At 50.5% G+C, this 27,695-nt stretch overlaps 17 protein-coding genes across 17 annotated transcripts; 6 read left to right on the top strand and 11 right to left on the bottom strand.

Annotated features, from left to right (window-relative positions):
* Positions 1–67: 67 nt before the first annotated feature.
* Positions 68–1,900, bottom strand: NEDG_00297 (V-type H+-transporting ATPase subunit A; the record flags this gene model as incomplete). Its single annotated transcript, XM_067687715.1, has 1 exon — positions 68–1,900. The coding sequence occupies one exon, from the start codon at positions 1,898–1,900 to the stop codon at positions 68–70; it is 1,833 nt and encodes a 610-aa protein (XP_067545423.1).
* Positions 1,901–1,960: 60 nt separating this feature from the next.
* Positions 1,961–2,485, bottom strand: NEDG_00298 (uncharacterized protein; the record flags this gene model as incomplete). The annotated part of the gene is made up of 1 exon (XM_067687716.1): positions 1,961–2,485. The coding sequence occupies one exon, from the start codon at positions 2,483–2,485 to the stop codon at positions 1,961–1,963; it is 525 nt and encodes a 174-aa protein (XP_067545424.1).
* Positions 2,486–2,781: 296 nt separating this feature from the next.
* On the bottom strand, positions 2,782–4,095 carry NEDG_00299 (adenylyltransferase and sulfurtransferase; the record flags this gene model as incomplete). The annotated part of the gene is made up of 1 exon (XM_067687717.1): positions 2,782–4,095. One exon carries the CDS (start codon positions 4,093–4,095, stop codon positions 2,782–2,784), a length of 1,314 nt encoding a protein of 437 aa, XP_067545425.1.
* A 311-nt stretch (positions 4,096–4,406) lies between these two features.
* Positions 4,407–5,522, top strand: NEDG_00300 (glycylpeptide N-tetradecanoyltransferase; the record flags this gene model as incomplete). The annotated part of the gene is made up of 1 exon (XM_067687718.1): positions 4,407–5,522. The coding sequence occupies one exon, from the start codon at positions 4,407–4,409 to the stop codon at positions 5,520–5,522; it is 1,116 nt and encodes a 371-aa protein (XP_067545426.1).
* A 2-nt stretch (positions 5,523–5,524) lies between these two features.
* NEDG_00301 (uncharacterized protein) lies at positions 5,525–5,758 on the top strand (the record flags this gene model as incomplete). Its single annotated transcript, XM_067687719.1, has 1 exon — positions 5,525–5,758. The coding sequence occupies one exon, from the start codon at positions 5,525–5,527 to the stop codon at positions 5,756–5,758; it is 234 nt and encodes a 77-aa protein (XP_067545427.1).
* Positions 5,759–5,931: 173 nt separating this feature from the next.
* NEDG_00302 (uncharacterized protein) lies at positions 5,932–7,197 on the bottom strand (the record flags this gene model as incomplete). Its single annotated transcript, XM_067687720.1, has 1 exon — positions 5,932–7,197. The coding sequence occupies one exon, from the start codon at positions 7,195–7,197 to the stop codon at positions 5,932–5,934; it is 1,266 nt and encodes a 421-aa protein (XP_067545428.1).
* A 210-nt stretch (positions 7,198–7,407) lies between these two features.
* Positions 7,408–8,583, bottom strand: NEDG_00303 (uncharacterized protein; the record flags this gene model as incomplete). The annotated part of the gene is made up of 1 exon (XM_067687721.1): positions 7,408–8,583. One exon carries the CDS (start codon positions 8,581–8,583, stop codon positions 7,408–7,410), a length of 1,176 nt encoding a protein of 391 aa, XP_067545429.1.
* Positions 8,584–8,782: 199 nt separating this feature from the next.
* NEDG_00304 (uncharacterized protein) lies at positions 8,783–9,358 on the bottom strand (the record flags this gene model as incomplete). The annotated part of the gene is made up of 1 exon (XM_067687722.1): positions 8,783–9,358. One exon carries the CDS (start codon positions 9,356–9,358, stop codon positions 8,783–8,785), a length of 576 nt encoding a protein of 191 aa, XP_067545430.1.
* An 86-nt stretch (positions 9,359–9,444) lies between these two features.
* Positions 9,445–12,870, top strand: NEDG_00305 (DNA topoisomerase II; the record flags this gene model as incomplete). The annotated part of the gene is made up of 1 exon (XM_067687723.1): positions 9,445–12,870. The coding sequence occupies one exon, from the start codon at positions 9,445–9,447 to the stop codon at positions 12,868–12,870; it is 3,426 nt and encodes a 1,141-aa protein (XP_067545431.1).
* Positions 12,871–13,022: 152 nt separating this feature from the next.
* Positions 13,023–13,838, bottom strand: NEDG_00306 (26S proteasome regulatory subunit N8; the record flags this gene model as incomplete). The annotated part of the gene is made up of 1 exon (XM_067687724.1): positions 13,023–13,838. One exon carries the CDS (start codon positions 13,836–13,838, stop codon positions 13,023–13,025), a length of 816 nt encoding a protein of 271 aa, XP_067545432.1.
* A 22-nt stretch (positions 13,839–13,860) lies between these two features.
* Positions 13,861–15,483, bottom strand: NEDG_00307 (uncharacterized protein; the record flags this gene model as incomplete). The annotated part of the gene is made up of 1 exon (XM_067687725.1): positions 13,861–15,483. One exon carries the CDS (start codon positions 15,481–15,483, stop codon positions 13,861–13,863), a length of 1,623 nt encoding a protein of 540 aa, XP_067545433.1.
* A 24-nt stretch (positions 15,484–15,507) lies between these two features.
* Positions 15,508–15,765, bottom strand: NEDG_00308 (uncharacterized protein; the record flags this gene model as incomplete). Its single annotated transcript, XM_067687726.1, has 1 exon — positions 15,508–15,765. One exon carries the CDS (start codon positions 15,763–15,765, stop codon positions 15,508–15,510), a length of 258 nt encoding a protein of 85 aa, XP_067545434.1.
* Positions 15,766–15,946: 181 nt separating this feature from the next.
* Positions 15,947–17,944, top strand: NEDG_00309 (uncharacterized protein; the record flags this gene model as incomplete). Its single annotated transcript, XM_067687727.1, has 1 exon — positions 15,947–17,944. One exon carries the CDS (start codon positions 15,947–15,949, stop codon positions 17,942–17,944), a length of 1,998 nt encoding a protein of 665 aa, XP_067545435.1.
* Positions 17,945–18,245: 301 nt separating this feature from the next.
* On the bottom strand, positions 18,246–18,860 carry NEDG_00310 (uncharacterized protein; the record flags this gene model as incomplete). Its single annotated transcript, XM_067687728.1, has 1 exon — positions 18,246–18,860. The coding sequence occupies one exon, from the start codon at positions 18,858–18,860 to the stop codon at positions 18,246–18,248; it is 615 nt and encodes a 204-aa protein (XP_067545436.1).
* A 36-nt stretch (positions 18,861–18,896) lies between these two features.
* NEDG_00311 (uncharacterized protein) lies at positions 18,897–20,771 on the top strand (the record flags this gene model as incomplete). The annotated part of the gene is made up of 1 exon (XM_067687729.1): positions 18,897–20,771. One exon carries the CDS (start codon positions 18,897–18,899, stop codon positions 20,769–20,771), a length of 1,875 nt encoding a protein of 624 aa, XP_067545437.1.
* A 25-nt stretch (positions 20,772–20,796) lies between these two features.
* Positions 20,797–22,056, top strand: NEDG_00312 (solute carrier family 41; the record flags this gene model as incomplete). Its single annotated transcript, XM_067687730.1, has 1 exon — positions 20,797–22,056. One exon carries the CDS (start codon positions 20,797–20,799, stop codon positions 22,054–22,056), a length of 1,260 nt encoding a protein of 419 aa, XP_067545438.1.
* A 71-nt stretch (positions 22,057–22,127) lies between these two features.
* Positions 22,128–27,680, bottom strand: NEDG_00313 (serine/threonine-protein kinase ATR; the record flags this gene model as incomplete). The annotated part of the gene is made up of 1 exon (XM_067687731.1): positions 22,128–27,680. The coding sequence occupies one exon, from the start codon at positions 27,678–27,680 to the stop codon at positions 22,128–22,130; it is 5,553 nt and encodes a 1,850-aa protein (XP_067545439.1).
* Between the last annotated feature and the right edge of the window lie 15 nt (positions 27,681–27,695).

A 27,695-nucleotide genomic window follows, 5' to 3' on the forward strand; every position in this document is an offset into this window, starting at 1 on the left:
AATGGTTTTCCTAAGTTTATTGCCAGCGATCGCAAACATCGCAAACATCGCGGACCCAGGCCAGGGCCTACTCCGTCATAATCCTAACGGTTGAGTAGATTTCAGCCTCTAGGCTCTTAAGCTTCTGCATAATGACGGCTTCGCCCTGGGAGGGGTCTTCAAACTTCATCCGGGTTAGTTTATGGTAGAGCTCCTTGGTGTCGTTTCTTAAAATGTCCCAGGAAGCTACCACGCGGGTCTCAATCAGGTCCTTGCACTTGTCGTGGTACGAAGTGATGTTCTTAGCCATTTGGACGGTTTTGTAGAAGGGGCAGTACCTGTCGTAAACGGAAATACCGTTTTGCTGTAAAAAGTCTTCTCTGATAAGCCTGGCTGCATCTAAAGAAAGCTTTTCAAGCTCGCCTAACGACCCCTTCCCAACTAGCTGGACAATTTCGCTAAGACTTTCCTCCTTCTGGAGGATCTCCTTAATCGTCCCCATGCACTTGACGTACTCCGGGTCCATCTCGTTGTAGAACACTGCCAGGGCGTCCAAGTACTTGGAGTAGCTTAGGTTCCAGTTAACGCTTGGAAAGTGCTTTCTTTGGGCGAGCTTCTTATCTAGCCCCCAGAAAACCTGAACAATGCTCAGGGTAGCTGCTGTCACGGGGTCTGAGAAGTCGCCTCCCGGTGGAGAAACTGCGCCAACGACCGTTACACTGCCCTTGCGCCCCGACTCTGACCCAAGGCACTCAACATAACCGGCGCGCTCATAGAAAAAGGCCAGGCGCGCCCCCAGGTAGGCTGGGTACCCACTGTCTGCCGGCATTTCCGCCAGCCTTCCGCTTATTTCTCTTAGCGCCTCGGCCCACCTCGACGTTGAGTCTGCCATCATTGAGACGTTGTACCCCTGGTCCCTGAAGTACTCAGCAATCGTGATTCCAGTGTAAATAGAGGCCTCCCTCGCAGCGACGGGCATGTTTGAGGTGTTCGCCACCAGAACGGTTCTTTTCATGATCGACTCTTCCACCCCGTTCATAAGGGTTTTAAGCGTGGGAAACTCCTCAAGCACCTCGCTCATTTCGTTGCCTCTTTCTCCACAGCCCACGTAAACGATAACGTCGGAATTGGAGTATTTGGAGAGAGATTGTGAAATAACGGTTTTTCCACACCCAAAAGCTCCTGGAACTGCGGTGGTGCCCCCCTGGACGCACGGAAACATTGCATCAAGCATTCTCTGCCCCGTGAAAAGGGGGTTGATGGCCGAAAGCTTCTGTCTGACCGGTCTTGGGGTTCTCACGGGCCACACCTGGTACATTTTCTCTGTCCACGTGCCTGCTTTCTCAGATACCTCCAAAAGGATCTCTTCCACCGTGTACTCCCCCTCGCCAAGGATTTTTGTGACAGTTCCTGCATGGCCAGGGGTAAGAAGGAGCTTTATCTCAACAAGTGTGTTCTCTCGCACTCGTCCAAAGATGTCCCCCTCTTTGAGAACGGCTCCCACGGAGACCTCGGGCCTGAAGAGCCACTTTTTTTCCCGGTCAAGGGAGGGGGTGGAGACACCGTTCGGGATGTAGATGCTCTTAGTAGCGGCATAGATTTCCCGCAAAGGCCTTTGAACCCCGTCAAAGATGTTGTCAAGCAGCCCTGGACCCAGCTCCACGCAGAGAGGATGGCCCATTCGAACAACCGGGTCACCAACCCCCAGCCCGGTGGTTTCTTCATAGACCTGGATGGTTACTTTATCCGCCTCTATCTTAATGACTTCTCCCATAAGCCCGTCTTTTCCCACTTTGGTTAGTTCGTACATGGAGCATCCCAACATGTTTGATGCCACCACCACTGGTCCACTGACCATGTGTATCTCTCCCGTCATGTTTTCATTGTCTCGACTGAGAGACAGGAAGTTTTCTGTCTGCATATTCTAAAAACCAAAAAATTCAATTTATGGGTGTCTGTCTACGTGTAAGTGATGGTGTGCTTAGGTGGCAGCACTGGCCGGTGGTGTCTGGGTGGGGGTGTACGTTCCAGTACCTTCTCGAAAAAGCAGCTCTACCTCCACGGACTTTTCTCTTATCTGGATACATGCACTGCCTGTAAAGCGCAAAGCCTGGGTTTTTAGCTGTTTTAGCGAAATAACTGCAAAAGCTTGGTACATTGAGGCGTACTCTGGCTTGGTCACCGATCTGTTTATCAGGAGGACTGTGGCCTGGGCGGGTGGTGGAAGGTCTCTGCTCTGAAGGTTCCATCCGTCAATAATGAGCAGGTCCCCGGGGTTGGCCAGGGCCTCCTCCACCTCTTTTTCAAGGCCCTCTGAAAGCAGGGAAACGGCTGTTGCCGTTGGATACTCCTCAGCTCGCTTGTAGTAAGAGATGAGAGCGTGTTTTTTGTAGTGGGAGAGGAACTCTGAGAGAAGAGCGTCAGCTGAGGCTCCCAGGTACTCATTCACCAGGACCATTCGACCTCTGAGCTCGTCCGGGGTGGTTGTTGCCAGCAGATAGTTCATGAATTATTAAAAAATTCGATGGAAGAAGGAAGCTGCCGCCTAGAAGCTACTTTTCCGCTTGGTGGGGATGCAGAGGTCTTTTTAAGTGCGCTCTCTTCAGTTCCCATCAAAGGCATGTCAGTTACTGAATCCAATGGCCAAATTACTCTCGTTCTTAAAGACGATCTGCCAACTAGTCTAATGAAGAGTGCCCATACGGTAGTAACTTACTGCAACTTTATTATGAAAACCACCAAAGAGCTAAAAACAATAAACTAGGCACCCCTACTGTGGCTGTGTGTGCTCCTAGCCCGGTCCTAGCCATGAGACCCCGCGAGGTACCCTGAAACACCGCCAAAAACGTTGACAGCTTTAAGCAGAGGTGCAAACTTAAGCGAGGTGGTTCCGTTCCTGCAGAAAAGAGCAATGGTTCTCTGTTTAGCCTTCTTATGAAGACGCACCAAGGCTTTTTGGTGGTGGTCAATAATCTCTGAAAGGGGCAGAGAGATAGCTGAAGAAACCGAAAGAATCGAGGCTTCTGCCTTTGACCGAATGTCAACCAAAAGGTACTTACCAGGCTCTGCCAAAATTGTCGCCCAAGTAACTGTGTTGCCTGGCAGTCCTTCACCCGCCCCGCTACACACCGCTACCCCTTGTGTGCTGTGTTTCGGGGTGGCTGTTGGGGTGCTGTGTTTCGGGGTGGCTATTCGGGTGGTTGGGGTGGCTGTTGGGGTGGTGGATAGGATGGTGGGCGGTAGATAGACGTCCTCACCCATGACTATCTGGGCCTGCATCTCCCCTTTGGTCCGTGTTTGCTTGGACGTACACACCCAGCAGAGAGCTTTGGCTCCAAGGGATACTTTCATCCACTCGTTCTTCAGGGCGTTTATCTGGACCAGGTAACTGTCCGTTGATAGACCAAGCACAGACTTGAGGACCTCTGTAGCCATTGCTGAACCTACCACCCCACAAACACTTCCAATAATCCCGGCACTAGCACACGTGTCAAGCTTTCCGCTTGAGGCCTTGGGGTAGATGCACCGGTAGCAATAGTTGTGCAGGTGGTAGACAGACCCCTCCCACCGAAGCGAAGATCCACAGATGAAAGGAATGCCTCTCACGGAAGAATAGTCGCTAAGAAGGTACCTGAGCGCTCTGCTATCGGCACAGTCAACAATAAGGTCGTACGAGGCACCAATGGGCCAAAGGTTTTCTTTGGTTATCGCTGGGTGCTTGAAGAACTCGGTGGAGGAGTTAAGCGACGAAAGGGTTTCTACCGCCGAGTCAACTTTGCTCCGGCCAACCATCCCCTCAGTGAAGAGTATTTGCCTGTTTAAGTTGCTATCTTCAACGGTATCACTATCTGAGATGCCTAGGCCACCAAAGCCCATTGCGTTGAGGTAGAGGAGCGTTGGTCCACCAAGACCTCCACAGCCAACCACCAGGACCCTCGTTGCCAGAAGCTTCTTCTGCCCCGAGACACCAACAGAGCCAACAATCATCTGTCTAGAGAACCTCTCAACAAGAGAAAGTGGAAGAGAAGAGCTAAAAAGAGAGACGCTCTCTGAAACAACGGGGCAAACACTTCTAGCTGTGGTTTCTGGGATGGCGTCTTCTTTGCTAGTGGTCATTTTCTTGTGAAAAAAGCAGAGATTTTATTGTGACGGGCTGTTCGGGTTGTGTCTGGACTGGTTGTGTCTGGTCTGGCCCTGTTGCGCTGGGTCAAGCCCTGTTGCGTTGCCTTAGGGGGTGGCTGGGGCATCAATCTGGTTAATCTTGTGCTTGAGCTCCTCAACCTCTGAACAGATCCAAGAGCCCAGGTGTTTGCTAATGTCTTCATCTCTCTTCTTTTGGGACACCTTGAGCCCAGGTGTTTGTGGTCCTTGTGATTCTTTTGGTGGGGTAGTATCTTCCATGAGTGCTCTTTCTTTTTTGCAAATAAATGACTGAGGAAAGAAAGACCCACCCCTTCTGGGCAACACAGCCAGTAGCTGTACCAAGAAAGCACCCAGAAAGACCTGAGCCGGTACCAAAGCCTGAAACAAGGCCTGAAACAAGGCCAGCACCAGTCCTTCCCGAAGGCATAACCATCCGACACGTTGACATACCCCTGGAAATAGATGCAGTCTACCACCTCATCTCAGAGAACTACGTTGAAGACTCCTCCTCAACCTTTCGCATGCAGTACAGCAAAGGCTTCCTTTTGTGGCAAACTCTGGCACCTGGGACCTTTCCCGAGTGGAACGTTGGGCTGTACGCGCGAGAAGAGCTGATTGGCTTTATTTCAGCTTCGGCGCTTAGAGTCCGCATTGGCAGCAGTGCCCCAGACACGGCTACAGTTAACTTTCTCTGCCTGAAGAAGGAGTACCGCAACCAGAGACTGGCACCTTTGCTTATTACTGAAGTAACCAGGCGGGTTAACGAGAAAGGCATCTACAAAGCTGTTTTTACTGGCGGGATATCGCTCCCTTTTGTTTACATGAGCATTTCCTACTACCACCGCATCATCAATGGCGAGCACTTGGTGGAGCAGGGCTTTTGCATGCCCCAGGACCTCACCCACCCCACCAAGCCTCTTCAGGGGACAACCAGGCTTAGAAGGGTTTTAGCTGAGGAGATGCCTAAAGTTATGGCGCTTTACCGCAAGAAGTATGCCACCATGGAGATGGAGATTGTCTTCACTGATGAGCAGCTGCTTTACTACCTTTCACCGCGGGAGGGCATTGTTGACTGTTTAGTTGATGAGGAGGTGACTGAGTTTGTTTCTTTCTTCTTTCTTGATACTGGGGTAGCTTTTGATGTCATTGACATTATCAAAACGGTCTACATATGCTACCACGCCTCAAGTAGCTACGAACGCATCATTGGCTCGCTAATCAAGTACCTTGAGAAAAACAGCGATTGCAACGTTCTCAATGCGCTGGCTCTGGGGGAGAACACGCCCAAGGCCCTGGAAAGCCTTGGGTTCTTGCGGGGCGATGGCGCTCTTAACTACTACCTCTTTAACTGGGACGCTGGGCGCATTGAGGCAGCTAAGAACGGGTTTATTCCTTTTTAAAAATGTGCAAGGACTCAAGCGGAGCAGCACAGGCGCTCAAAAGCATGACTGCCTCGATTGCCCAGGTCTTTCAGCGGCTCTCAGAGCAAGAGCCGGCAGCCAGCGACGTCCAAAGCATTCTCAAGCACGCTGAGGCGCTAAAGACCTACTTTGAGTCCCTCGACGTTACCGAGCACCCCTCAGGCAGCGACCTCGGCCTAGGCGCCCACTCCATTGAAGGACACCTACAGTCCTAGGCCCATGCCCATGCCCATGCCCAGGTACACCGAAAACCCGAAAACCCGAAAACCCGAAAGCACCGAAACAGTCTCATTTATTGGGATCGTACGGCATTGCAATAGTACGGTATTAGGGTAGTACGGTATTGCGGTGGTACGGTATTAGGATAGTACGGTATTGCGGTGGTACGTTAACCCAGGATGCGGTATAGGCCTATTCCACTGATGGCAAGACTTGAGGCAAGGATGGCAAGGGAAATAAACGTAAACAGAGAAGTCTTCTTGGTAGATGCAAGGTAGGAAATGCTTGGGAGGAGGTACATGATGTAGCACGATGCAGTTACGGCAATTAGGTTCATAACATACTTGTAAGGTACTGGGTCAATACCACACAAGCAAATAATAACGGACACAGCGGTAGTCGTTAATACTTCCACTCGGCGCAGGTTTCTATCGACTTGTTTCTTGAACGGAATCCTTAGGAAGGTCAGAATGGAGTCTCTGGCAGGGTGCATCTGAAGGGAGTATCCTGCAAAGAGAACGATAATCATTCCTACCTTGGCAAGTGTTATCAGGTAGAAAAACTTATCTCCAAACTTTTCAGCAACCATCCCGTAAAAAGGTCTGCTTTTGTCTTCCAGTATGTCCAGAATGCTTGTGTTCTGGCCGTTTCCTCCAGCAATGTATCCACCGTTAGAGACAAGGAAGAAAACAATAGTGGCCACTGAAACGGCTCCAACGCCGACCTTAACACCGTTCATAACGGTCTGTTCTTCCAGCATAGAGAACACACGGACCATGTTTTGCTGGCACCCAAGAGCAAAGATGTACTCAAAAGCAGCTGTGAAAACAACTGAGGGGTTGGTGTTCATTTTAATGAGCTGGGAAGCTTCGGTGGTGCCTGGTTCGCCAAAGATTATGGAGAGTGCACCACAGCCCATTACCACCACGGAAAGGTACAGCACAGAAACAGTTCCAAGCACTGAGGCAAAAGAAAGGTTCTTTAGGTCTTTCTGTCCAGCCATAAGCATGGGCAGAATCATTAGACCCACTGTAAAAGCGACGTTCATGGCAAAGCTTCCTTCCAACTGCCCCTCAATGCCAAGGAGCTTAGCTATCCAGGATTTAAGGATCAGGAAGTAGACCAGGCAGCATCCAAGGCCTTGGACGCCAATGCATGCCTCTGCAGCGTACCCAAGAAGTGGGTGGGCTGTTTTGCATACGTCAAAGTAGGTAGGGTTTGTTTTGTTTAGCTTCTGTGCACAGTGGACCAACTGGAAAAGCGTAAATGCGCTCATAGCTGCAATGGTCAGTAGAATTGGTCCGGAAAGGAGATAGCCTGATTTTTCTACCGATGTTGGAAGGTTGAGCACTCCTGCGCCCATAATGGATCCTATCATGGGGAAAGTTGCTTGGAATGGCGAGATTCCATTTATTCGATGTGGGCTCGCTTGCATAAAAGTTTTTAAGAGCAAGTTCAGTATTTATAGGAAACCTCCTTATTTTATTTTACATTCCGTTTTTGGTAAATTGTGTTCGGGGTTAAGCTAACCCCTCGTTTTGTTGCACCCAAACTAGCCGCACCGCACTGTACCGCACTGTATCAGACTGTACCGCACTGTATCACCGCACCACCCGCACCACCCGCACCAATATCAGAGCTTCATTTATTCAATTGAACTAGGTGTTACCTCTTCTGAAGTACTGTCGATGTGAACAGCCAGGAACCTTTTTTTGATGTTTGGGGGAAGAATGTAGGCACTGTGTTCAATGCGCAGCTCTGTTTTTGAGGGGTCCTTGAGGAAAGGCATAAACAGCTTGAGGTTGGCAATGTTTGAGGCTTTGGCAATCGTGAGCTTGGTGATGACTGCCTGGGTGGATACAAGCGTTCCTGAAAGCTCTGGCACTTCCATTTCTGACAGAGCAACTTCTTTGATCTGCTTCCCCGTTAGGAACCGGGTGAGAGCCGTTGATGAAATAGAAACACCCGAAAGAGACAACTTTTTCAGGTGCGGATACTGCCACTTATCAGCCCAGACCACGCTCTGGGTGTTGGCAATGGCCAGGCTTTCGAGTGAGGGCAGAGAGAGCTCGGTGGCATCAATGTCCTTTACCCCGTCAAGCACCAGAGACGAAAGGACTGGGAGCTTGCACGAAATAAAGTTGCCACTTCTAACGTTACGAATAATTAAATTGGTAAGGTTTCTAAAAGTAAACTCGGTCAAGTCAAGGAGTTTTGTGTTGGTAACAGAAAGAGTCTTGGTGTGTGCAATGTCAAGGATGTATGGAGCTACCAGAGAAGTGCCTTCGAGGTAAACAGCCTCACACACCCGCTTTCCGTCTTTGTTGTCGCGTATTAGAGGAGCAAGCACCCCAATTGACGTTGCCTGGGCCAGGGCTGGGGAGAGAGTGTCCAGCTCTGCAAAGCGGTGGTGTGGCAGGACCACAGCGTACTTGTAGCTAAACTTTATCTCTTCCTTTGGCAGGACGGAAAGAACCAAAAACAGAGCTTCTGTGCACTCTGGGCCCTTAACTTCTCCCGTGCCATCGACAAACGCCGTTGCAATGTTCGTTTCTTTCTCAATTCTTTCAACCTGCTCCCTTCCCCGGCGCTCAACCATGTACTCCCTGAACGGAATGCCCTTTGCCGGCACCTCAAGCGCTGAGAGGTACCCGCAAACGTCTCTTTCCAGGGCCTCAGAGTCGCTGCACCGCTCTTGCTTGCAGAGGGCCTCAGCCACCGCCGGAGACCCCGGGACAGGAGGCGTTTGCGTGGCGTAAAAGACTCCACCAGCCACCAAAACCAGGGCCACCATGGCAAACACGCAGAGACCAAAAGACATAACCCTGGAGACCCCGGCTCTTATATAGATGCCACCGATCACAATCACCAGCAAAAGGTGATTGGTCGCTTTCCCAATCAGCGCCTGCGTGACAAGGACGAAAAGTCTTGAAAGCCCGAAACCTCGAAACCTCAAAACCCGAAAACCTCGAAAACCTCGAAGCACCGAAAAAACCCGAAAACCCGAAAACCCGAAAACCTTAGGAGAGGACAGCAAACAAGCCGCGCAAGCCTGAAAACGCGCCCCTAACCATCCCTGAAACCCCCAGAGCGATGGCCACCACCAGTGCAGGCTCCAGCAGAACAACCACCACCAGCGCAATGATAAACAGCTCAATAACGAAAAAAAAGGCAGTCGCTGCAACGGTGCTCAGAACACCCCCGCAGACGCTCTCCTTGGTGGCCGTATAAAAAAGCACCATAAAACAAGAGCAGACAATAAAAGACGTGCCTGAAACTGCAATGTTATCCGTTAGGGTAAAACACAAAGTTAAAAAGTTCAGCAGCACAACCAGGGCCCCCAGGAGACAGAAGAAGTAGGCACAGAAAAAGAAAAAGAGCGAGTTGCTGACCCCCGAAGCTATGCCGTTAGCCGTGCTTACAATAGTCAGGCCGCCAATGCCACAGGTTAGCACCCACTGAGAGGCATCAATGGCGCCTGCGCTGCCAAAGAAGCTGCAGTGGTAGAGGAAGGCCAGGGATACCCCCAGAGAGAAAAGACCAGACCACTCGGCGCCTCTTCCCACACTCGATGCTTCGAACGGTGCCTCTTCCATAATGCTTTTGCTTTGTTTAATTTTTTATTAAGGCCAATATAATAACGTACTTTCAGAGGCTCTTAAACTTTTCTTTTTAAAATCATATGGGGAAGAAGGAGAAAACCGTGGAGGAAACCTACCAGAAAAAAACACCGATCGAGCACGTGCTCATTCGCCCAGATACGTACATAGGCTCAGTGCAGCCAGAAACAAGGCAGATGTTCGTCTGGAACAAAGAAACATCAAAAATAGAAAAGAAAGAGATCACCTACGTGCCAGGGCTGTACAAAATCTTTGACGAGATCATTGTCAATGCAGCGGATAACAAAACCCGAGACACCACCATGACCACCATCAAGGTAGGCGTTAACCAGGAAAAAGGAGAAATTTCAGTCTACAACGACGGAAAGGGGATACCTGTGGTTATGCACGCTAAAGAAAACGTTTACGTTCCCGAGCTTATCTTTGGGCACCTGCTGACATCCTCCAACTACGACGACACCGAAAAGAAAATAACTGGGGGCAGGAACGGGTACGGAGCCAAGCTCTGCAACATTTTCAGCACAGAGTTTACCATTGAAACGAACGACCGCGAAAGAATGAAGCACTTTAAGCAGACCTACCGAAACAACATGCTCACCAAAGAAGAGCCGGTGATTTCCCGGAGCTCAGGGGTCGAGTACACCAAAGTGACCTTTAAGCCCGACCTGGCCAAGTTTGGGATGGTGCGCCTTGACGACGAGCTTGTCTCGCTGCTGACCAGGAGGGTCTACGACCTGGCAGGAACGGTTGGGGCCGTTAAGGTCTTTTTTAACGAGGAAGAGATCAAGATCGCCTCGTTCAGGGAGTACATCCAGCTGTACTTCACCGAGGACGTTGAAATAGCCTACTCAACCAAGGGGAGGTGGGAGATCGCCTTTGTCCTGGGGGACGAGCAGTTCCAGCAGGTAAGCTTTGTCAACCGCATCTCCACCCCGAGGGGGGGAACGCACGTCTCGCACGTCGCCGACCAGATAGTCGCTGCGGTGATTGAGCAGGCCAAAAAGAAGGAGAAGGGTCTGGAGATTCGGCCGATCCAGGTCAAGTCAAACATTTTCCTTTTCCTTAACTGCCTGATTGAGAATGCGTCGTTTGACTCGCAGACCAAAGAGACGCTCACCCTCAAAGCCTCCTCTTTTGGGTCCAAATGCGACCTCTCCCCCAGGTTCATTGCCGAGGTTATGAAGAGCGGGATTGTTGAGAAAGCGACCACCGCCGCCAGGGCCAAGCAGAGCCAGCAGCTGAAAAGAACGGACGGCCACAAAACCTCCAAGCTCAGAGGCATCCCAAAGCTTGACGACGCCAACAACGCAGGCACCAAGTACGCAGCCCAGTGCACCCTCATTCTCACGGAGGGAGACTCGGCCAAGGCCCTGGCCGTCAGTGGGCTCTCCATCATTGGCCGCGACAACTATGGAGTCTTCCCGCTTAGGGGAAAGCTTCTCAACGTGAGAGAGGCCTCCCACAAGCAGCTAATGGACAACGCCGAGATAAACAGCATCAAGAAAATCATGGGCCTGCAGCACGGGAAGCACTATGCCAACACCACCAGCCTGCGCTACGGACACATCATGATTATGACGGACCAGGACCACGACGGAAGCCACATCAAAGGGCTGATCATTAACATGCTTGAACACTTCTTCCCGTCGCTCCTCCAGATAGCCGGCTTCCTCCAGGAGTTTATCACCCCGATCGTTCGGGTGTCTAAGCGGAGCACTGTCAGAGACTTTTTCACCATCCCGGAGTTTGAGTCCTGGTCAGAAACCCAGGAGGGGCGGGAGAAGGGGTGGTCCGTCAAGTACTACAAGGGTCTGGGTACGAGCACCGCAAAAGATGCTAAACAGTACTTCTCAAACCTTGACCTCCACGTTAAAGAGTTTACCGTTATCAGCGACCAGGACAGGGAGCGGATTGAGCTGGCGTTCAGCAAGAAAAGGATCGAGTCAAGAAAAACCTGGCTAAGAGAGTTTGTCCCGGGGACGCACCTGGACAACCGGGTCAGCCTGATTTCGATCACCGACTTCATCAATAAGGAGCTGATCCACTTTTCGATGGCGGACAACACCAGGTCCATCCCAAGCATCATTGACGGGCTGAAGCCGGGGCAGAGGAAGGTTCTTTACTGCTGCTTTAAGAGAAACCTTCGCAGCGAGATTAAGGTGGCCCAGCTAGCTGGGTATGTAGCTGAGCACTCAGCCTACCACCACGGGGAGCAGAGTCTTTGCATGACCATTGTCAACCTGGCCCAGGACTTTGTTGGGTCAAACAACCTGCCGCTGCTCCAGCCCATTGGGCAGTTTGGAACGCGTCTTCAGGGCGGAAAGGATGCAGCGAGTGCCAGGTACATCTACACCGCGCTTGATCCGATCACCAGGTACCTCTTTCGCGAGGAGGACGACCAGTTGCTCAACTACCTGACCGATGACAACATGAAAGTAGAACCTGACAGGTACATCCCCATTCTCCCCGTGGTGCTTATGAACGGCTCCGAGGGCATTGGGACGGGGTGGAGCACGTCCATTCCCTGCTACAACCCGAGAGAAATCGCCGAGAACATCAAGCGGCGCATCCGGGACGAGGCAATGGAGCCAATGGCGCCGTGGTACAGGGGCTTTGTTGGGGAGATAGAGCAGCTGCCAGAGGGAAGGTTTAAAACCATTGGAGAGTTCGAGGAAGAGGGAAAAGAAACGATCAACATCACCGAGCTGCCCATTGGAACGTGGACCCAGAACTACAAAGACTTTTTGGAGACCCAGCTGGAAACGGGAAGTATCAAAGACTTCCGGGAGTACAACACGGACACCAAGGTCTTCTTTGAGCTCAAAGTTGCTAGGGCCAACTACGACGCTGAAAAAAGGTTTAAGCTGGCGTCCTTTGTGTCAACGGGGAACATGGTTGGCTTTGACGCCAAGGGGCAGCTCAAAAAGTACCAGACAGTGATTGAGATCATGGAAGAGTTTTTCCAGATTAGGAAACAGGCGTACATCAGGCGCAAAGATTTTCTACTGCAAAAGCTCTTCTCCGAAATGACCATTCTCCAGAACAAGGTTCGCTTTATCAGCGAGGTGGTTAACGGTATTTTGGTGGTTGTCAAAAGAAAGAGCAGTGAGCTCTTCCAGGAAATGGAGGAAAAGGCGTACCACAAAAAAGAAGCGTCCTTTGAGTACCTCCTCTCAATGCAAATATCAACCCTTACCCTCGAGCGAATGGAAAGGCTCCAGAACGAAGAAAAAGCCAAGTCCCAGGAGTACGCAGACCTGAAGGACAAAACCATTGAGCAGCTCTGGCTCAGCGACATTGACAACTTCCTTGCCCACATAAAAGACGCTCCCGTGGAAGAAATCTATCCCCGAGGCAAGAAAAGAAAGCAGCGCGGAAAGTCCGCTAAGGCCAAGGCCAAAGCACCCCCCAAGCCAGTCCCCCAGTCCTCCAATCCCTGGGAGAGGTACCTTGTCTCTGAAGAGTCAGATAACTCAGCCCCAGAGTAACTCCCCACAGTCACCCTACCATCACCCTACCATCACCCAATAAACCCCCACATGTCACCACACCGCACCCTACCACACCCACCTTGTACCGCACCAAACCCCAACCCCAACCCCAACACGTACCATAAAATTTCAAGAAAAGGTTTATTCTGCTAGGTCCTGGTCCTTTCCACGTCATTTAACAGAACGACTGAGCGAACGGCTGCACAAAGGTAGCTGTTCCCGTCCATGGTCTCGGTGTACTCCCTCATGGTCTGGGGGATTCTTCTGGGAAGGTTGTTCATCAGCTCCTGGAGTAGATCCATTGTTTCGGCATCGTACGCCTTCTCCCCGGCCTCTACGCTGCCCAGGTACTCCTCGATCAGCCCCAGGCTCTTGGCTAGCTCCGTGAGGGCTGAGGTTGACCTGGCTATTTTGTGGCCTAGGTCGCCAATGTTGATGTCTTTGATGTCTTCAAGTAGTTGCTCGACACCAACCTCCTCGGCCTCCTCCGCCTCTATCTCAAAAGGTACGTGGGAGAAAACGAACTTGGTAGTGTCCGTGCTTGTCCTGCTCTCTCTTTCAAGGCGGTAGCACTTGACTGGCGTGCCCTCCTGGGAGTTTTCAACGTCAATGATCGTTAGAATTGGGTCTTTGGTGTACGACTGGAATGTTTGGGTTATTTGGAGGTCATTCGGATGAAGATGGGTGCTGGTGTGGTACCACCCAAGAATGGTCTCCATCGTGTTTACTTTGCTGAAAAGCTTGTACATAGCTTCGTTGTACGACGTGTCAAAGAACCAAACGTCAGAGTTCTTTTCTAACTCGTCAAACGGAACGGCATAACTATTGGTGATGTGAGCTACGCCGTTTTCTATCCTTCCCAGAAGAGTACCAACCACCCTGGGCTGGTCCATGCGTCCATAGTGGTCAACAGCTGAAAGAAGCACCAGTGGGTGGACTACCACCTTCCTAAACGTGTGCTGCATGAAAACAAAACAAAAAGAAAACTTAACCCAGAGAGCGCCGCTTGAGGAGGCCCTGGAACGACCACCGAGACAGAAGTACTTCATTCATGTCAAGGTAGAGGAGACACGCGATAAACACCAGAACAATGCCAAAAACATGGCCAGCGTTAAAATCGTGTCCAAAGAAGATAATCGATGTAAACAGAGCAAAGAACCTCTTTCCAATGTGCAGGCCTATCTTTACCATGGGGTACTTCTTATCTACGTCTTTGTAAGAGAACATTCTGGTCAGAGAGAGTGCAAATGCAGAAAGAATGACGTCCCGGCGGATGTATTGGAGCATTCGTTCCTCAGGGTACCTTGCAAACGCCAGAACTCCGCACCCAAGCAGGGAGGAGAAGATGTTGACTCCGTAAAGAATGTAAAGATGGTCAATTCCGTACACATTGGCCAGTGTTACCTGACCAGCATCTAAAATCATTTCAGTCCATGAAAAAAGGGTCAGGAGGACGGCAGCATTGATTTTTCGGCGCTCCAGAAAGGCGCGGAAGTACCTCGGATTGTTTCCGGTGCAAATCATGCGAATGAACGAGTATGCCAGCTGTGTCACTGCCGGGTGGTTGGGCCCGTTTCCAATATTCACTATCTCCCGAAAAACTTTTTCTGTTGTGGTTTCGGGCTTGTGGTCGGGTTTGCTATCGGGCTTTTCAAGAGCTTTCGGGGTTTTTGATGTGCTCGAATGTCTCGAAACGCCCGAAAAGCTCGAAACGCCCGAAAAGTTCGGGTTGCTGACATAGAGAGAAACAAGACCGTGATAGTAGCGAGCAGCCTGCTCCTTGATTGGAAGAAAAAAATCCTGCTTGGCTCTTTCTCCGTTGTAGATCTGGGTCATAAAAACTTCTTCTTCTGATTCTTTTTTTTCGGTACCTTTCCCCATATGGTAATGAAGAAAACGCAAAGATAGTCTAATGATGTTGCGCATGTCGTTGTTCCTCAAGCCTTCAGGCTTGCCCGACTTAAGCACCTGCCCAAGGAAGTAAATGTTCTCCACTTTTTCCTCGGGGGAGAAGATGTACGAAAAGATCCCAACCATCCCCATGGCCACCCCTGCACTGTTGGCCAGGCTCCTTGGCGGCTGTCTTTTGTCCTGCTGGGCATCCAGGGACACGGGAAAGACCCTGAACGTCCGGACAATGCCAATGATGGGGTAGGTCGTGTACTCCAGAGACTTACAGAGAAGGAGCCGGTTGCAAATGTTTAGCACGGCAAGCACCGCAACGAACAAAACGATTTTTGCCTTTTCACCACTCGATGAAGATGGAGCCTTTTTAACGTTTTCCTGCTTTTGCCGCTTCCCAGCAGGCTTGCACAGCGAGGAGTGGCTCCAGCTCAGAGGAAGGTGAACCTTGTCCTGCTTTTTGCCCCGGGTCTTTGGCGGGGCACGAGAGAAGCAGTCTTTGGTTCTTTTCCCCAGGGCCATTAGGAAGGGGTACAGGGGACAGATAAAATAGCAAAAACTCTGTACGGTAAGACAGCCAAGGTCATCAAGAAGGCTTCTTTTGGTAATTGGTGCAATTAGGATGCTTTCTGTGTAGTAGCTTCCAATGACGCTTAGGGCGTAGTCTAGTAGACCAACATACGACCAAAACGTTCTCTCGTTACTCATTTGTCATTTATTTTTGCAGTCTTTTTAAGAGTGTTCCTGGAGAAAGGCCTCAAGAACAAAGGGGGCGTGCTCAGACTCGGGCCCGGGCATTTCCAGCTCCTCCTTGGCTCCATAGTAGAGCGACAGAAACTTCCAGAACATTTCTCCCGTGATAATATTTGGTTTTTTGAGGCGTTTGAGGATCGAGGAGATGACAAAGTGTCTCGGTGGGCCAACGGGCCTTGATTCCGCAAAGGCTTTGAGGATTCTTATGTTCATTGCTAGCTCTGAGGGCAGCGTCATAAATTTTTAGCTATTTTTTTATTTCAACTTTTATCTTAACGGTTACTGGCTCAGGGGAGGCATTTTAAAGAGCTTTGTTGCTTTGGGGCCTGGGCTGGTCTTTGGGTGGCTAGTGTTCGTTCAGGGGTGATTGGTGTAGATGATTCTTTTAAAAATTTAGTTCGTTTGCAAAGCTTTTTTTATGCAGGATTCAAGGAAGAGAGGACGCAAACCTCGCGGAGACGGAGAAAAAATGGAAAAAATAAGCAACACGAGGTACAAGTGTCCATACAAAGCCTGCAGCCTAGAGTACCAGTCTAGTTTAGGCTACAAGAGGCATCTCATGTACTACAAGCACTCACTCTTTGCGCCCTCGGCGAGAAAGATAGTTTGTGGCTACGCTGGCTGCCGAGAAACAGAGCATTTAAAAGAACACATTTACAAGACCCACCCAGAAGATGCCGTTGATCTTCTTGAAGCCCACGAGGTGATGATGAAAACATGCGAAGAAACGGAAGAACTTGATGCCCCACAGATGGAGCACGACATTGTCCACGACGAAGGACTTTTGGACATTTCCCGGGTGCTTGAAGAAGACGGTGTGATTAAAGACATCATTATGACCACATTTCCTAAAGGGGTAACATACATCATTGATTTTGATACGTTCTCAGATGCACAACAAGTCTTTTACTGCCGCATCCCCGGGTGTGGGCGGCAGTTCAAGAGTCTGATGGCCTACAAGTACCACTGTGGAAAGTTCACCCATCTGTTTAAGTCGATTGTTGACGAGTACACCTACACCCACGGAGAGCTCGACTACAAAGAAGTCCGAGACATTTTCAAAAAGAAGTTCAACCTTGAAAACAGGTTTTTGCTTGAAGGAGTCTCCCACCACCTCATGCGCATGCCCGACCAGCACTACAACTTCATCTTTACCTTTGACGACGCCCAAACAGGCCACGAAAAAAGACGCCACAAAAAGAAGAGCGGAGAAAGCATCTCCGAGTTCTCAGTGGCAAAGGATGGCGAAGACCCCAGAGACGACTACGACGACGAAGATGACGCCAAACGCTTCAAAGAAGATGACGACGATGACAAATCAACTTTTAGAATTGATTCGATCATTTTTAACGGAAAAAGACTGCCACACTCACAGTTCTACAAGCAGGGAAGACTCTCTTTTCTTAACCTCCACTTAGAAGTCACCCACCTCTCAACCATTGACGGCCTTGTCCTGGTCGGAACCAAAGGGGAGCCAGACGACGACGAAGAGCACCTCCAAGACTCCATGAAGGCCCAAAGCATCTTTACCTTTGGAACGGGCAATGCCTCGCTCTTTGTGCTGAACCACCTGGAGATCGTCAGCGAAGTAACGATTGAAGGCTTTGGCTTCCCCAGAAAGATCGTCAACACTGCCCCCAGAACTGCTCTGGTGCTTTTTAACGACGGCTCCCTCCAAAAGCTCCGCTTTTCCAAAGCTTACAAAATCGAAGAAATGCACAGGATTGAAACGAAAGGTCCAGTCGTTGACTTCGTCTTTTTCCAGGGCATGGTGGTTACCTGCAGCCACCGAGTGCTCACCAACCTAACCACCCGAAAAGACAGACCTTTTGAGTCCCCAATTATCTCAATGAGCACCACCGCCGAAGCCATTCTCATCGTAGATGCCAACGGAAAGACGCATACCATCGACCCCGGCTTTGAAGCCCTTTCTCCCATTCCCTCAAAGGTGGGCACCAATATAGTCGCTGGCCTTGGGAGCACCCACGACCTCGTCTTTATCAGCAACTCTCTCTACGGCCTTGGGCGGATCTTCTCGATAAAGGCCAACTCCACCCTCCTCGTCTCGCCACACGCCAGCTCCAACGTTCTGCTCATTCGCCCAGGGTACGTTATTTCTTCAGGCCTTGATGGAACCCTCTGCGTTTCGGGGTACGAAACCGAGCCCAAGGTCTACATGAAGGTCATCCGCACGGAAATACGCGGGGAGGACCTCTACGTGATCACCTCAGAGGAGGAGCACGCCCTAACCGAGCACACCCCCCCGCCCGCGATGCAAGACTACCGGGTCTGCATTCAGGGCATAGTTTACCAAAAAACCGCCCTAGTTGCTGCCCTTACCTGTGGGGTCATTATCTCCATCGACGCCTTCTTTAGAGAGCCGCCTGCCGTCCTGCCCACCCCCAAGCCTGCCTAGGTCCTGGCCCTGTCCTGGCAACCGTTCACAACAAACCCGAACAAACCCAACAACCACAACCACAAACCACATACAAATATTTTTATTTACGATGAACATAGCTGTTGTCTGTCTCTCCATGCCCGTTCTTCCGGGCTTAGTCTATTTATGCCTCTCCTACCTTGAAGTAACCTCTATCTACCGAGCTGTTATACCTGCGTTTTTTACTGTTTCTTACGTCATAGGCGTGGTGGTTCTTATTGTTTCTGCAGTGAACAAGGAGGAAACAGAGGGGGAGAGGAAGAAGAGGTAGGCAGAGCGGTTATACGTGGTCAAATTCGTTGTTTAGGAAGTGGTCTAGTGTAAGGTCTTCTGTTTCCTCCTGATCGGTTATTTCCGTTAGAATGTTTTTTAGGTCGCTGGCTCCCTCAAGGCGAAGGGTTTCTTTTTTGACTCCCTCCTGGTTGAACAGTTTAATAAACGCTTTGATAAGCTCATGGATGGTTTTGTCCTGTCTTTCCACCTTGTCCCTGAGAAAGCACACCTCCTGGTAGACCCTTCGGGTAAGATTGTCAATGCCTGCAACGCTCTGTCCCAGGGCCTTTTGGTTGCTTTCTAGGTGGTGCAGGTCAACGGGCTTTTCAGAAAGACTTTTTCTTTTGAGGGTAAGCAGGCTGTCAACAGAGTCCTTAAGGAACTTTTCATTAACGAACTCGTCACACCCCCGATTTTTTAGCTTAGAGAACCCGTAATTGTTCAGTTGCCGAACAAACGTTCCGTACTCATCTGTCTTGCATATCTTAGAGAGAGATTCTTCAATGAAAAGGACCTTGTCTACAATAACTATTCCATTGCCTTCTTTGTTCCAGACAATGGCCTTGTGTTCTGGAGAGCTGGCTACGTCGTACAAATTTCTTAGAAACTTTATGCCGCTCATCTTTAAAAGAAAATACTTGCGTTTTATTTTTATTGGATGACTATAAGAAGGGCGTTTCTTTCAAGACTTGGATCATCACTCTACTCCCTGGTAGAGTATGTTACCATGAGCGTTATTCCCAAAGACTGGGTCAAAAGACGGGGGGAGGAGAAGGTTTCACCGTTCACCCTGAGACACAGAGAGTATCGGGCGGTATACAAGCGCCTAACTAAAGTTTTTACCAGAACAGAGCCCCTGAGCATTGCCGATATCAACATGGTCTCAGAGCTGCTTGAAAGCGTGGTTGAGGCAGAGAACCTTCAAGACCTCCACGATTCCATTGACACAATCCGAGCCCTAGCCAAAGGCATCAGAGTTGACGAAAAAAGAGCTTCCAGGCTCAAGCACTTCATCTACCCACAGCCCACGCCAGCACCGACGCCAGCACCCCTCCCAGCCACCACCCCGGTAAGCACCCCGACAAGCACCCCAGCACCCCTCCAAAGCACCCCAACCACCACACCATGTACCATACGTTCGTATAAGGCCCTGAGTGTTCTACCGGGAAGCATTCCAAATGACACTTTGCAGAGGATGTACAGGCAAGGGGTGAAGGCGCCAGAAGGAGAGGAGGTAGACAAGGTCTACGAAGAGTCAAAGAATCCACTTAAAAACCTGCCAAGTGAGTACTACGCTAAAAACCACCCATACCTCTCCATTCGCCCATACACGACCTACGCTGAGGACGAGGAGTACATGCGGACCATACGCAATGACCAGGGAGAGAACTACCACTCCTCAGACACCGCTCTAGAGGAGATACGGGATAAGATACGGGAGGAAAGAGTGAAAAAAGAGAAGAGAGAAGCAGAGATAGAAAGAAGCACGCTTTTACACAACTCTTTCTACCCTGCAAGGCCAGAGCACTCAGCACCTTCCACGGCAGCACCGTTCACAGCAACGACCCAGACCTTCACCACCTCTTCACCCGAGGGATCCTTTAGTGCCCCCGGAGCGGCAAGGGCCGAAGGCTTAGGGAGCTTGGGGAACATAAGCACTATTAGCAACCACACAGGCCAGGGAGGTGGCAGTATGGGAGGCACTAGCTCCAATGTATCACCAATGCCCCTATTTACGCCACAGGCTGCCACTGTCCCAGCACCTTCACCATTCGGGTCACTTCCCACCACTAGCACAGGTACACCATTTGGCTCACTACCACCCACAGGCACAGCACCCTCACCATTCGGGTCACTACCACCACCCACCACTACCACAGGCACACCCTCACCATTCGGGTCACTACCTACCACAGGCACACCCTCACCATTCGGGTCACTTCCCACCACTAGCACAGGTACACCATTTGGCTCACTACCACCTACCACAGGCACTACCACAGGCACACCCTTTGGGTCTCTGACTAAGGCCACCACAAACACAGACACAGGCACTACCACACCATTCGGGTCACTAGCTGCCACTGCCCCAGCATCTTCGCCATTCGGGTCACTTCCAAACCCCACCATTGCCCCTACCACACCATTTGGGTCACTTCCAAACCCTGTCACAACCCCAACCACACCATTTGGGTCACTTCCAAACCCTACCACTGCCCCTACCACACCATTTGGGACTATGCCCAACCCTGTCCCAACCACAACCACTGCCCCAACCACTGCCCCAACCACAACCACAACCACCACAGAAACCTCACCGTTTGGCGCCATGCCTACCGCTTTCTCCAACCCACTAGCCAGCACACCAGGACCTGGAACGTCGCTGGGAAGCTTTAGCCAGCCCTCCTCCCTATTCAGCACACCCTTTGGGTCTGTTAGCCCGAACCAGCCGGAATCTAACCCGGGCGGGTATGTTAACCCATTCGCTAACAAAGAAACCACCCGTAAGCGAACCTTTGGCTTCAAGAAATAAAAGGTTTCAGGATAGTGTTTCATCCATGGAGTCTGAGAAGAGCACCGTGAGGGAGATTCTGCCCTCTCTGCTTATCTCCCTGTGCGGGTTGCTGTTTATGAGCGTTGCTCTTTCCGAAAGTATCGACAGCACCTTCACCAGCACCATTCAGTACATGTTCATTCTAACCTCTATGCTCTCCTTCAAGAATAACATTGAGCTCAACTACGCAGACATTATGAGCAGTACCACCAGACGCCTGGCTCTCACACACAAAAACCTCTCTTACTCCGCTATTTTGGAGTACGTCTTTGATTGCGGGGCTAAGATGTTTACCATCTCTTCAGTTATTAGCATCATCATTGGAATGTTTTCAGGGTACAAAAGTATTTGCCAGTTATTTATGCTACACGAGGTAAAGAAAAACATACTTACCTTCTCCGCGGGCGTAGCTGCTTCTTTCCTTGCAGGCGTTTGCGGGTCGATTGCCACCTTTTTCTGCGTTATTTCATGCATTCTTCTAAGCATTGTCTTTGACTACAACCCAGATAACATTATGCTCCCAATCATTGCAGCGTCAGCTGACTACGTTTCAACTGTCTCCCTGTCTTACTTCTCAGAGCACAGCTACTTGCTGATTTACGAGTCTTTCCCTGAACTGTTCAAAAGACCGCCCTACATAGGCACACCCCTAACTAGAAGCGTCTTTTTGACGAACTGTCTTCTCGTTCTGGTGGTGGTTCTTTCCCTGGCCTTTCTCTGTGTTTACAACCGGCAGAAGAGCATACCGCCACTTTTTAACGTCTGGTCCCTATGTATAGCTTTCTTTATAACGATGGTTGCTGGATATGTCGTTGACCGTGTCTCCCAGTGGAATAAGTGGATGGGCATGATGATACCTCTTTTTAACGGCATTTGCGGATCAGTGGCTCTTGTTTACACTAGCAAGATAACAACGTACAGTGCCTGTAAGAGTGCTGGTGATGACGAAGAGATTGAAAATCCAAGATCGACAGAGACACTCTGCACCCTCCTAACCACCACGCTTATTCTTTCACTGGTGGCATCAATCAGCATGTGGCTTCTTTTCACTGAGGCCAGTGCCGTGTCCGTTGGGCTATTTGCAGCCTTAATCATTGGGGAAGTGTTCTTGCTCTACAACCTAGTTAATGCCTTTGTGGCGGGGTTGGGCTTTTACAACATCCCAATTAGTTGTCACGTGGTTCCTTTGCTCAATGCGTCAAGTGACCTACTTGGGTCCCTGGTCCTAGGCGCAGGGGCGCTGGCTTTAAAGCTGGCCTACTAGCCCGAGCCAGACATTGCCCCGTTAGGCCATAACAGGTCCATTAAACGACACTTTTATTGAGGACGCTTTTATTAGAGGAAGGGGAGCCAACCAATGAACATTTCAGCTAGGTTGTCTGGGGAAGTGCTTCGGTTGATGAGAATACTGGCCGTTGCTATCTCATCGTCAAAATCTAGCTTGCTCTGGGTTCGGTGGATGACTTCCATCGCTGTTTTTGAGTTACTCCGCCCTGTCCACTCTCCAAGGGGGTCGTGAACAAAGCCCAGGAGGTTGGCTACAATAAGGTCCTTTCTGCAGGCCAGAAGCTTCAAAGTCCGCTCAAGAGAGAGGCGGTACTGTCCCTCCTCGCCCGTAGGCCCAAAGGCATCAACGATGTTCTGCGTTAGTCTGAAAGGAACTGTTTCGGGGATGGCTAGGTCTTGTGCCTTGTCAAAAATACAGTTTAGGTCTACATGGACCGTTTCCCCGGTAGCTGCGTCAAAAAGAATGTTTTCTCCGTGTCTGTCCCCAAGGCCCATGAGGTATCCAACCCCGTTCATGACGGCGTAGGTGGTGGTGTACCGCTTCCTTGACTGTAGCCAGAGGAAGGGGGCAGGGAATCTGCGGTAGAAAAACTCTGCAAAAACCGGGGGCACTTCTTTCAGGGTTGGCAGAAACTCTTTGCCTAGTTTTTTCTTTACTGATGAGCGCGCAGCTATCTTCATTGGGTAGATGTTTTTTTCAGCGTAGATTTCCTCACAGATCTTTTTCAGGGTAAAGGTATCTTCGATGTATTCAAGTATCCCCGAGCTTGAGGTGATTGGAATGACGGTGTAGGTTCTGATGGTGAAGGTCTTGCAGGTGTTGTCCATCCGGAACAGCGAATTTAGCAGGGCGCTGAGGTCCATGAACCGGGCGTCTTTTCTTAGGTCGTCCTTGGCCTTGCACAGAAACGACCTGAACACTCCGGTGGTTGTAAGCACCTTGATCTTTTTAGGTCTTTGGAGCGTTGCAAAAACGTGGACCTGATCAATGATTGAGAGAATTTCTGAGGAAAAGTCGCCGCATGGAGCAGGTATGCCTTTGACAATGAGGACGGGTGCTCCAAAGGCGGAGGAGAGAAGGAACTGTCCGCCGCTGCACATCTTTTGGCTTATCTTCACCAGGATCACCGAAAATTTTTGCAGATTGGTAAAGGTTGTCTTGTTTCCAAATGAGGCTTTTTCAATCAGCGACGTCAGTGCAACGGCTTTGTTATGGGCAACGTTGTTGTTGGTGATGGATAGAGACTTCCAGAGCGTTTCTCCAGGGAAGGCTTCTATGAGCTTCTGGGTGATGATGGAAAGGACCTCTTCAACGCCTGGGTCTTTGTGGCCAAGTCTGGTAATGACCTGCATGTAGTACGGAAGAAAGATTTTGATATCAACTTCTTTCAGAGTTTTTTTCAGGTCGTACATGCACTCTTTCAGGTGCTCGTAGATTGATGTGTTGGCATCGTCGCTATCTGCTATGCGGTGGATCAGTTTGGGTACGATTTCTGAGGCTTTGGAGTACCCACAGCCTAGCGCCTTGCAGAACATCCGAAACGCCTGGACTGGGGACTTTTTCTCCAGAAACTTCCCAAAGCCAAAGTAGAGCCGCTCGCTTGTTTTGAGAATGCCCAGGGCCTTGCGGTAGGACTCTTCGCTTTCTTCTATCTCGGTGCTAAGAACGATTTCTTTCTGGCGGTAGACACTTTCTGGCGGCAGGTGGCTGGAAAGCCGGAGAAGCGCCTGCTTGGCCAGGCTTTTCTTGTTTTTAAGGACGTGGAGGTGGGCCTTCTCGTAGAACACCCTCCAGTCGTCTTTTACCAGCGACTGGACCAAGATCTTCTCTGAAAGCTCGTGTCGTCCAGAGATGCGCGCCGTTCTGATCCCGGAGATAAGCGCGTCTTTTTCAGCCTGGTTTACTTCAGGTGTTCTTGGGAGAAGGGAGAAAAGGTGGCTGTGGATAAAAGACACACGAAGTGTTTCATACGTCCGCGAAGCGTCCCTCCTCTCTTTGACAATCGAGAGGGCCTCTGGTAGGGGGTGTTCCTGAAGAATCCGGCAGTCTCGGAGGATGTGGGCGTCCGTGAGGAAGGTTTTAACGAACTCTGGGCTCTCGCACAGGGCCTGCGCGGAGGAGGCATCCCCCCACTGCTTGATGGTTCTTTCGACGGCCTCGAGCACCTGTGTCACGGTGAGCTCTGTGTGGTCAAAGGCGCTGACTAGCTTTCTGTACTTGGTTTCTTCGTCTGATGACTCATTTTCTTCCTTTTTGAGCACTTCCCGGTTAATGTAGTGCAAATTTGCATGTTCGTTGTTTATCTCAAACTCTGCTGCCAGGTTTATAGGTGATAGTTTGTGAATGGTGGCATTGATTCCAAAAACGGTATCTTTTTCTTTCAGGGCCAAGTAGTTCTGCTGCAGCTCCGTGAGTATCCCGTCCCTGGCCACTTCTTCTTCCTGCTTTTTAAGCTCTTTTTCCAGGACCCAGACATTGTAGTGGGTGTCCTCGAGGTACTTCCCGGACAGAAGCAGCTCTTCGTGCGTGAACACCCCGCCGAAGCACAGGGAGCTTCTGGTGATGGTTTTGAGGATGTCCGTGTCTATCAGCACGTTTTGTTCGATGTCCAAAAACACAGGACTGAAAATTTTTCTTATCTCGTTGATGTGTGTCTCTTTTAGGAAAAGTATTTCCAAAAACAGATAAAACTGCACGAGCTTAAGAACGTGTCTCTCCGGCCACTTCTTTCGCGCAAGAACATCAAGCACCCAAACGGTGTCAATCGTTAGAGGAGTTCGTATTTTGGCGCGGTCGCTGAGCACAGCTAGCTGGGTCAGGGCACAGAAGAGGAACTCTCGGTGCGAAATGCCCCTCCGGTAGGCGGTGGAGCCTGCATACCTCCCGTAGCACTCGGTTTCTTCGGCCGTGGTGGCATTGGTTTCCAGGACGTACTTTGAAAGCCGGAGTCTTTCAATGAAAGAGGCGTGTTTCTTGTCTATCTCAATCTTTTCTTCTGCTTTAAGCAGCTCTTGCATGATGTAGAGCAAAATGTCGTCCAGGGTGTCGTAGTACATCCCAATAAGAATGCTGGTAATGAAAAACTGGGCTATTTCCCCGGTTGTCTTGTGGTCCATGTCTATGAGTGTGGGGGTGGTGTGGGTTAGCGCTGCGTTGGTTAGGCCCTCTTCTTCAAGGGCGTCAACTGCCCGCATCCCAAACATTGACAGCGCCGATAGAAGCTCTGGGTCTTTCGTGTCAATGTACATCCTGAACAGCCAAATGATGAATGCTTTGCACTGCGTCCAGTGTCTCTCGGCAATGTCAAGGATTTCTGCCTCTTTGGCCACCAGTAAATCTGGAAGAATTTTTCTAACGGATAAATTGATAAAAAACGGCCGCAAATTAAGAAAGGGGTAAACCCGAACAATCTTTTCCCTTAGAGGCATGGCGGGCGAAACAATCGTTGTTTGCTCCAGAGCACTGTGGCCCGCCGCTTTTCTCTGCTCCGCAGTCAGCTCCATCGCAACCATGTACCTGTACTGGCTTACTTGGCCCTGCGAGACTCTTTTTAGCAGCTCGCTCCAAAACACGCCCTTCCCGCAGACCTCGGCGGTGCATATGCATCCTGGCGTGCCCTGGACGTGTCCCGTGTGGATGAGAAACGAAATAATTTCTTCAATGTCGTTATCACTTGGTGGTGTTTCGGCAAAAAAAAGAGTGACAATCCTAGCCAGCAGGAAAAAGATGCAGTTATTCATTGGAACAACCTTCTCGTCAAGGATTCTTCTTTCGGCGAACAGTGCTGACATCAGCGAAAAGCTTTTCACAAAGCCCTGAACCTCAATGCCGCACTCAAACAACATTTTCTCTGGATGAACCACCCCGGTGTAAATAACCGCCATTGCATCCACCCCGCACTGCTTTAGCGCATTCCCTATCTCGGTGCATGTGCTCTGGCTTTTGTGGGCGCTCTTGCACCCGTAGAGGTAAATGTTGTAGAAGATGTCTGTTTCGGGGGAGTGCTTGTAGTAGGCCTCAAGCAGGCCGACCTGGAAGAGGCGCGGGGCCAGGAAGTACTTCTGTTTTTCAACAAAAGCTTTCACACTTTTTTCACTGTACACCATGGCTAGGTGGGCCAGAACTTGGCTGGCGCTGGCAGGGCAGAGGTTTGGCCTGGCTTTAATGAAGAAGTGGTCAAACACCATGCCCTTGGCTGCACACAGGGCACTGGCATGTTTTCTGGCTGCTGCTCTGATGATTGTGCTGATAAAAGCGGTTTTTTCGCCCGTTTTTAAGATGGCACAGGCAAGCACTGCTAGCGCAAAGCCAAGCCTCTGGGTGCTCCTGACGTGGTAGAGAATGTTCAGAACAAGAACCATTCGTCCCTGGTTGGCTTCTTCGCACGCACACTTTGCAATGCCCAAAACATACTCCTCGTTTTCTTTTGCCATCTGAAAGTACCTGAGAACGCTGAAAAGGCGCCCACTGTCTTGGGCAGGGTCCTGGGCGCCTTCTTTGCTGGGGGTGGATGGCGTTTTTTTCTTATCAAGCTTTTTGATCGTGTTGATAACGAATTTTAGCTGTTTGAGCCCCTGATACTCCCTCAAATGAGAAATCGCGCAAATCAGGTAAAGAAGATTCGTTCGTCTGTGGCTGAGTGTCTCCTCAAGGACTTTTTCCATTTCAGACTCAATTCTTCTCCGGTGCATGAAGTAGTACCTGATGTTCTCCGAGCTGAGCTTTTGCCGGCACCCCGGGTGGGCACACTCCTCGTGGAAAGGCTCGTTCGGCAGGTGCACCCGCTCAATCCATTCCGACTCCTGCTTCAGTCTTTCTTTCTGCCCCGCCTCCTCCCCAAAGACCGTTCGAACGCTGCAGACCATGGCTGGAATGAGGGCACCCGTATCTATGTTGCTAAGAAAAAACGGTGAAAACGGGTGCAGTGATAAACCTCGTTCTGCAAAATTTTTCACCTGGGCTGGATGCTCTGAAATAACGGCCAGCAACGTTCTCTGGGCCGGATTGTCGGCTTTGTACACCCAGTCCGCTGTAACAGCCTCTCTTACCGCGCCAAGAAAACCAGCCTCGCCCAAACGCCTGGCCGCTGTTCTGACCAGGTCCTCAATGTATCTCTGCTCTGGAGGAATCTCTTTTTTTTTCAGGTAGCTGATCAGCGCCAAACTCATCTCTGTTTCCGTGGCTGCATGGTTTGTCCGCGAGGCAACACACTTAACAGCCTCCACCTGCAGCGGGCCAGAGCACGCATACTTGCCCCCCTCCACCCGAACGTCCAGGGCCTCGGCCAGGCCCACAAGCGTGTCCCTGTCCCTGGGCGTCCGTACTTTCCCAAGAAGATACCTGAAAAGCTTGTTGCCGTTAAGCTTTCTTTTGAGCCGCTCTGTCTTGTAGAGCGTAAGCGTCCTGGCCACCGCATGCAAGGTTTCCGCTACTTTTTGAACGTCCTCGGCACAAAGACTGTCCCTAAGAAGCCTGTCCAGGAAAGCAGTGCAAATACGCCCGCTCTGTACCTGAACAAGGCTTTGAAGGAAGGCGTGGTGGAAGTCCTCCCCCAGTGACACCTCGCAAAGTATTTTCTCTTTTGAAAAAAGCTCGTCCATGGGCTACTAAAGAAA

The sequence above is a fragment of the Nematocida displodere genome (genome assembly GCF_001642395.1).
Source record: "Nematocida displodere strain JUm2807 chromosome Unknown 1, whole genome shotgun sequence".
Taxonomy (NCBI): Eukaryota; Fungi; Microsporidia; genus Nematocida; species Nematocida displodere.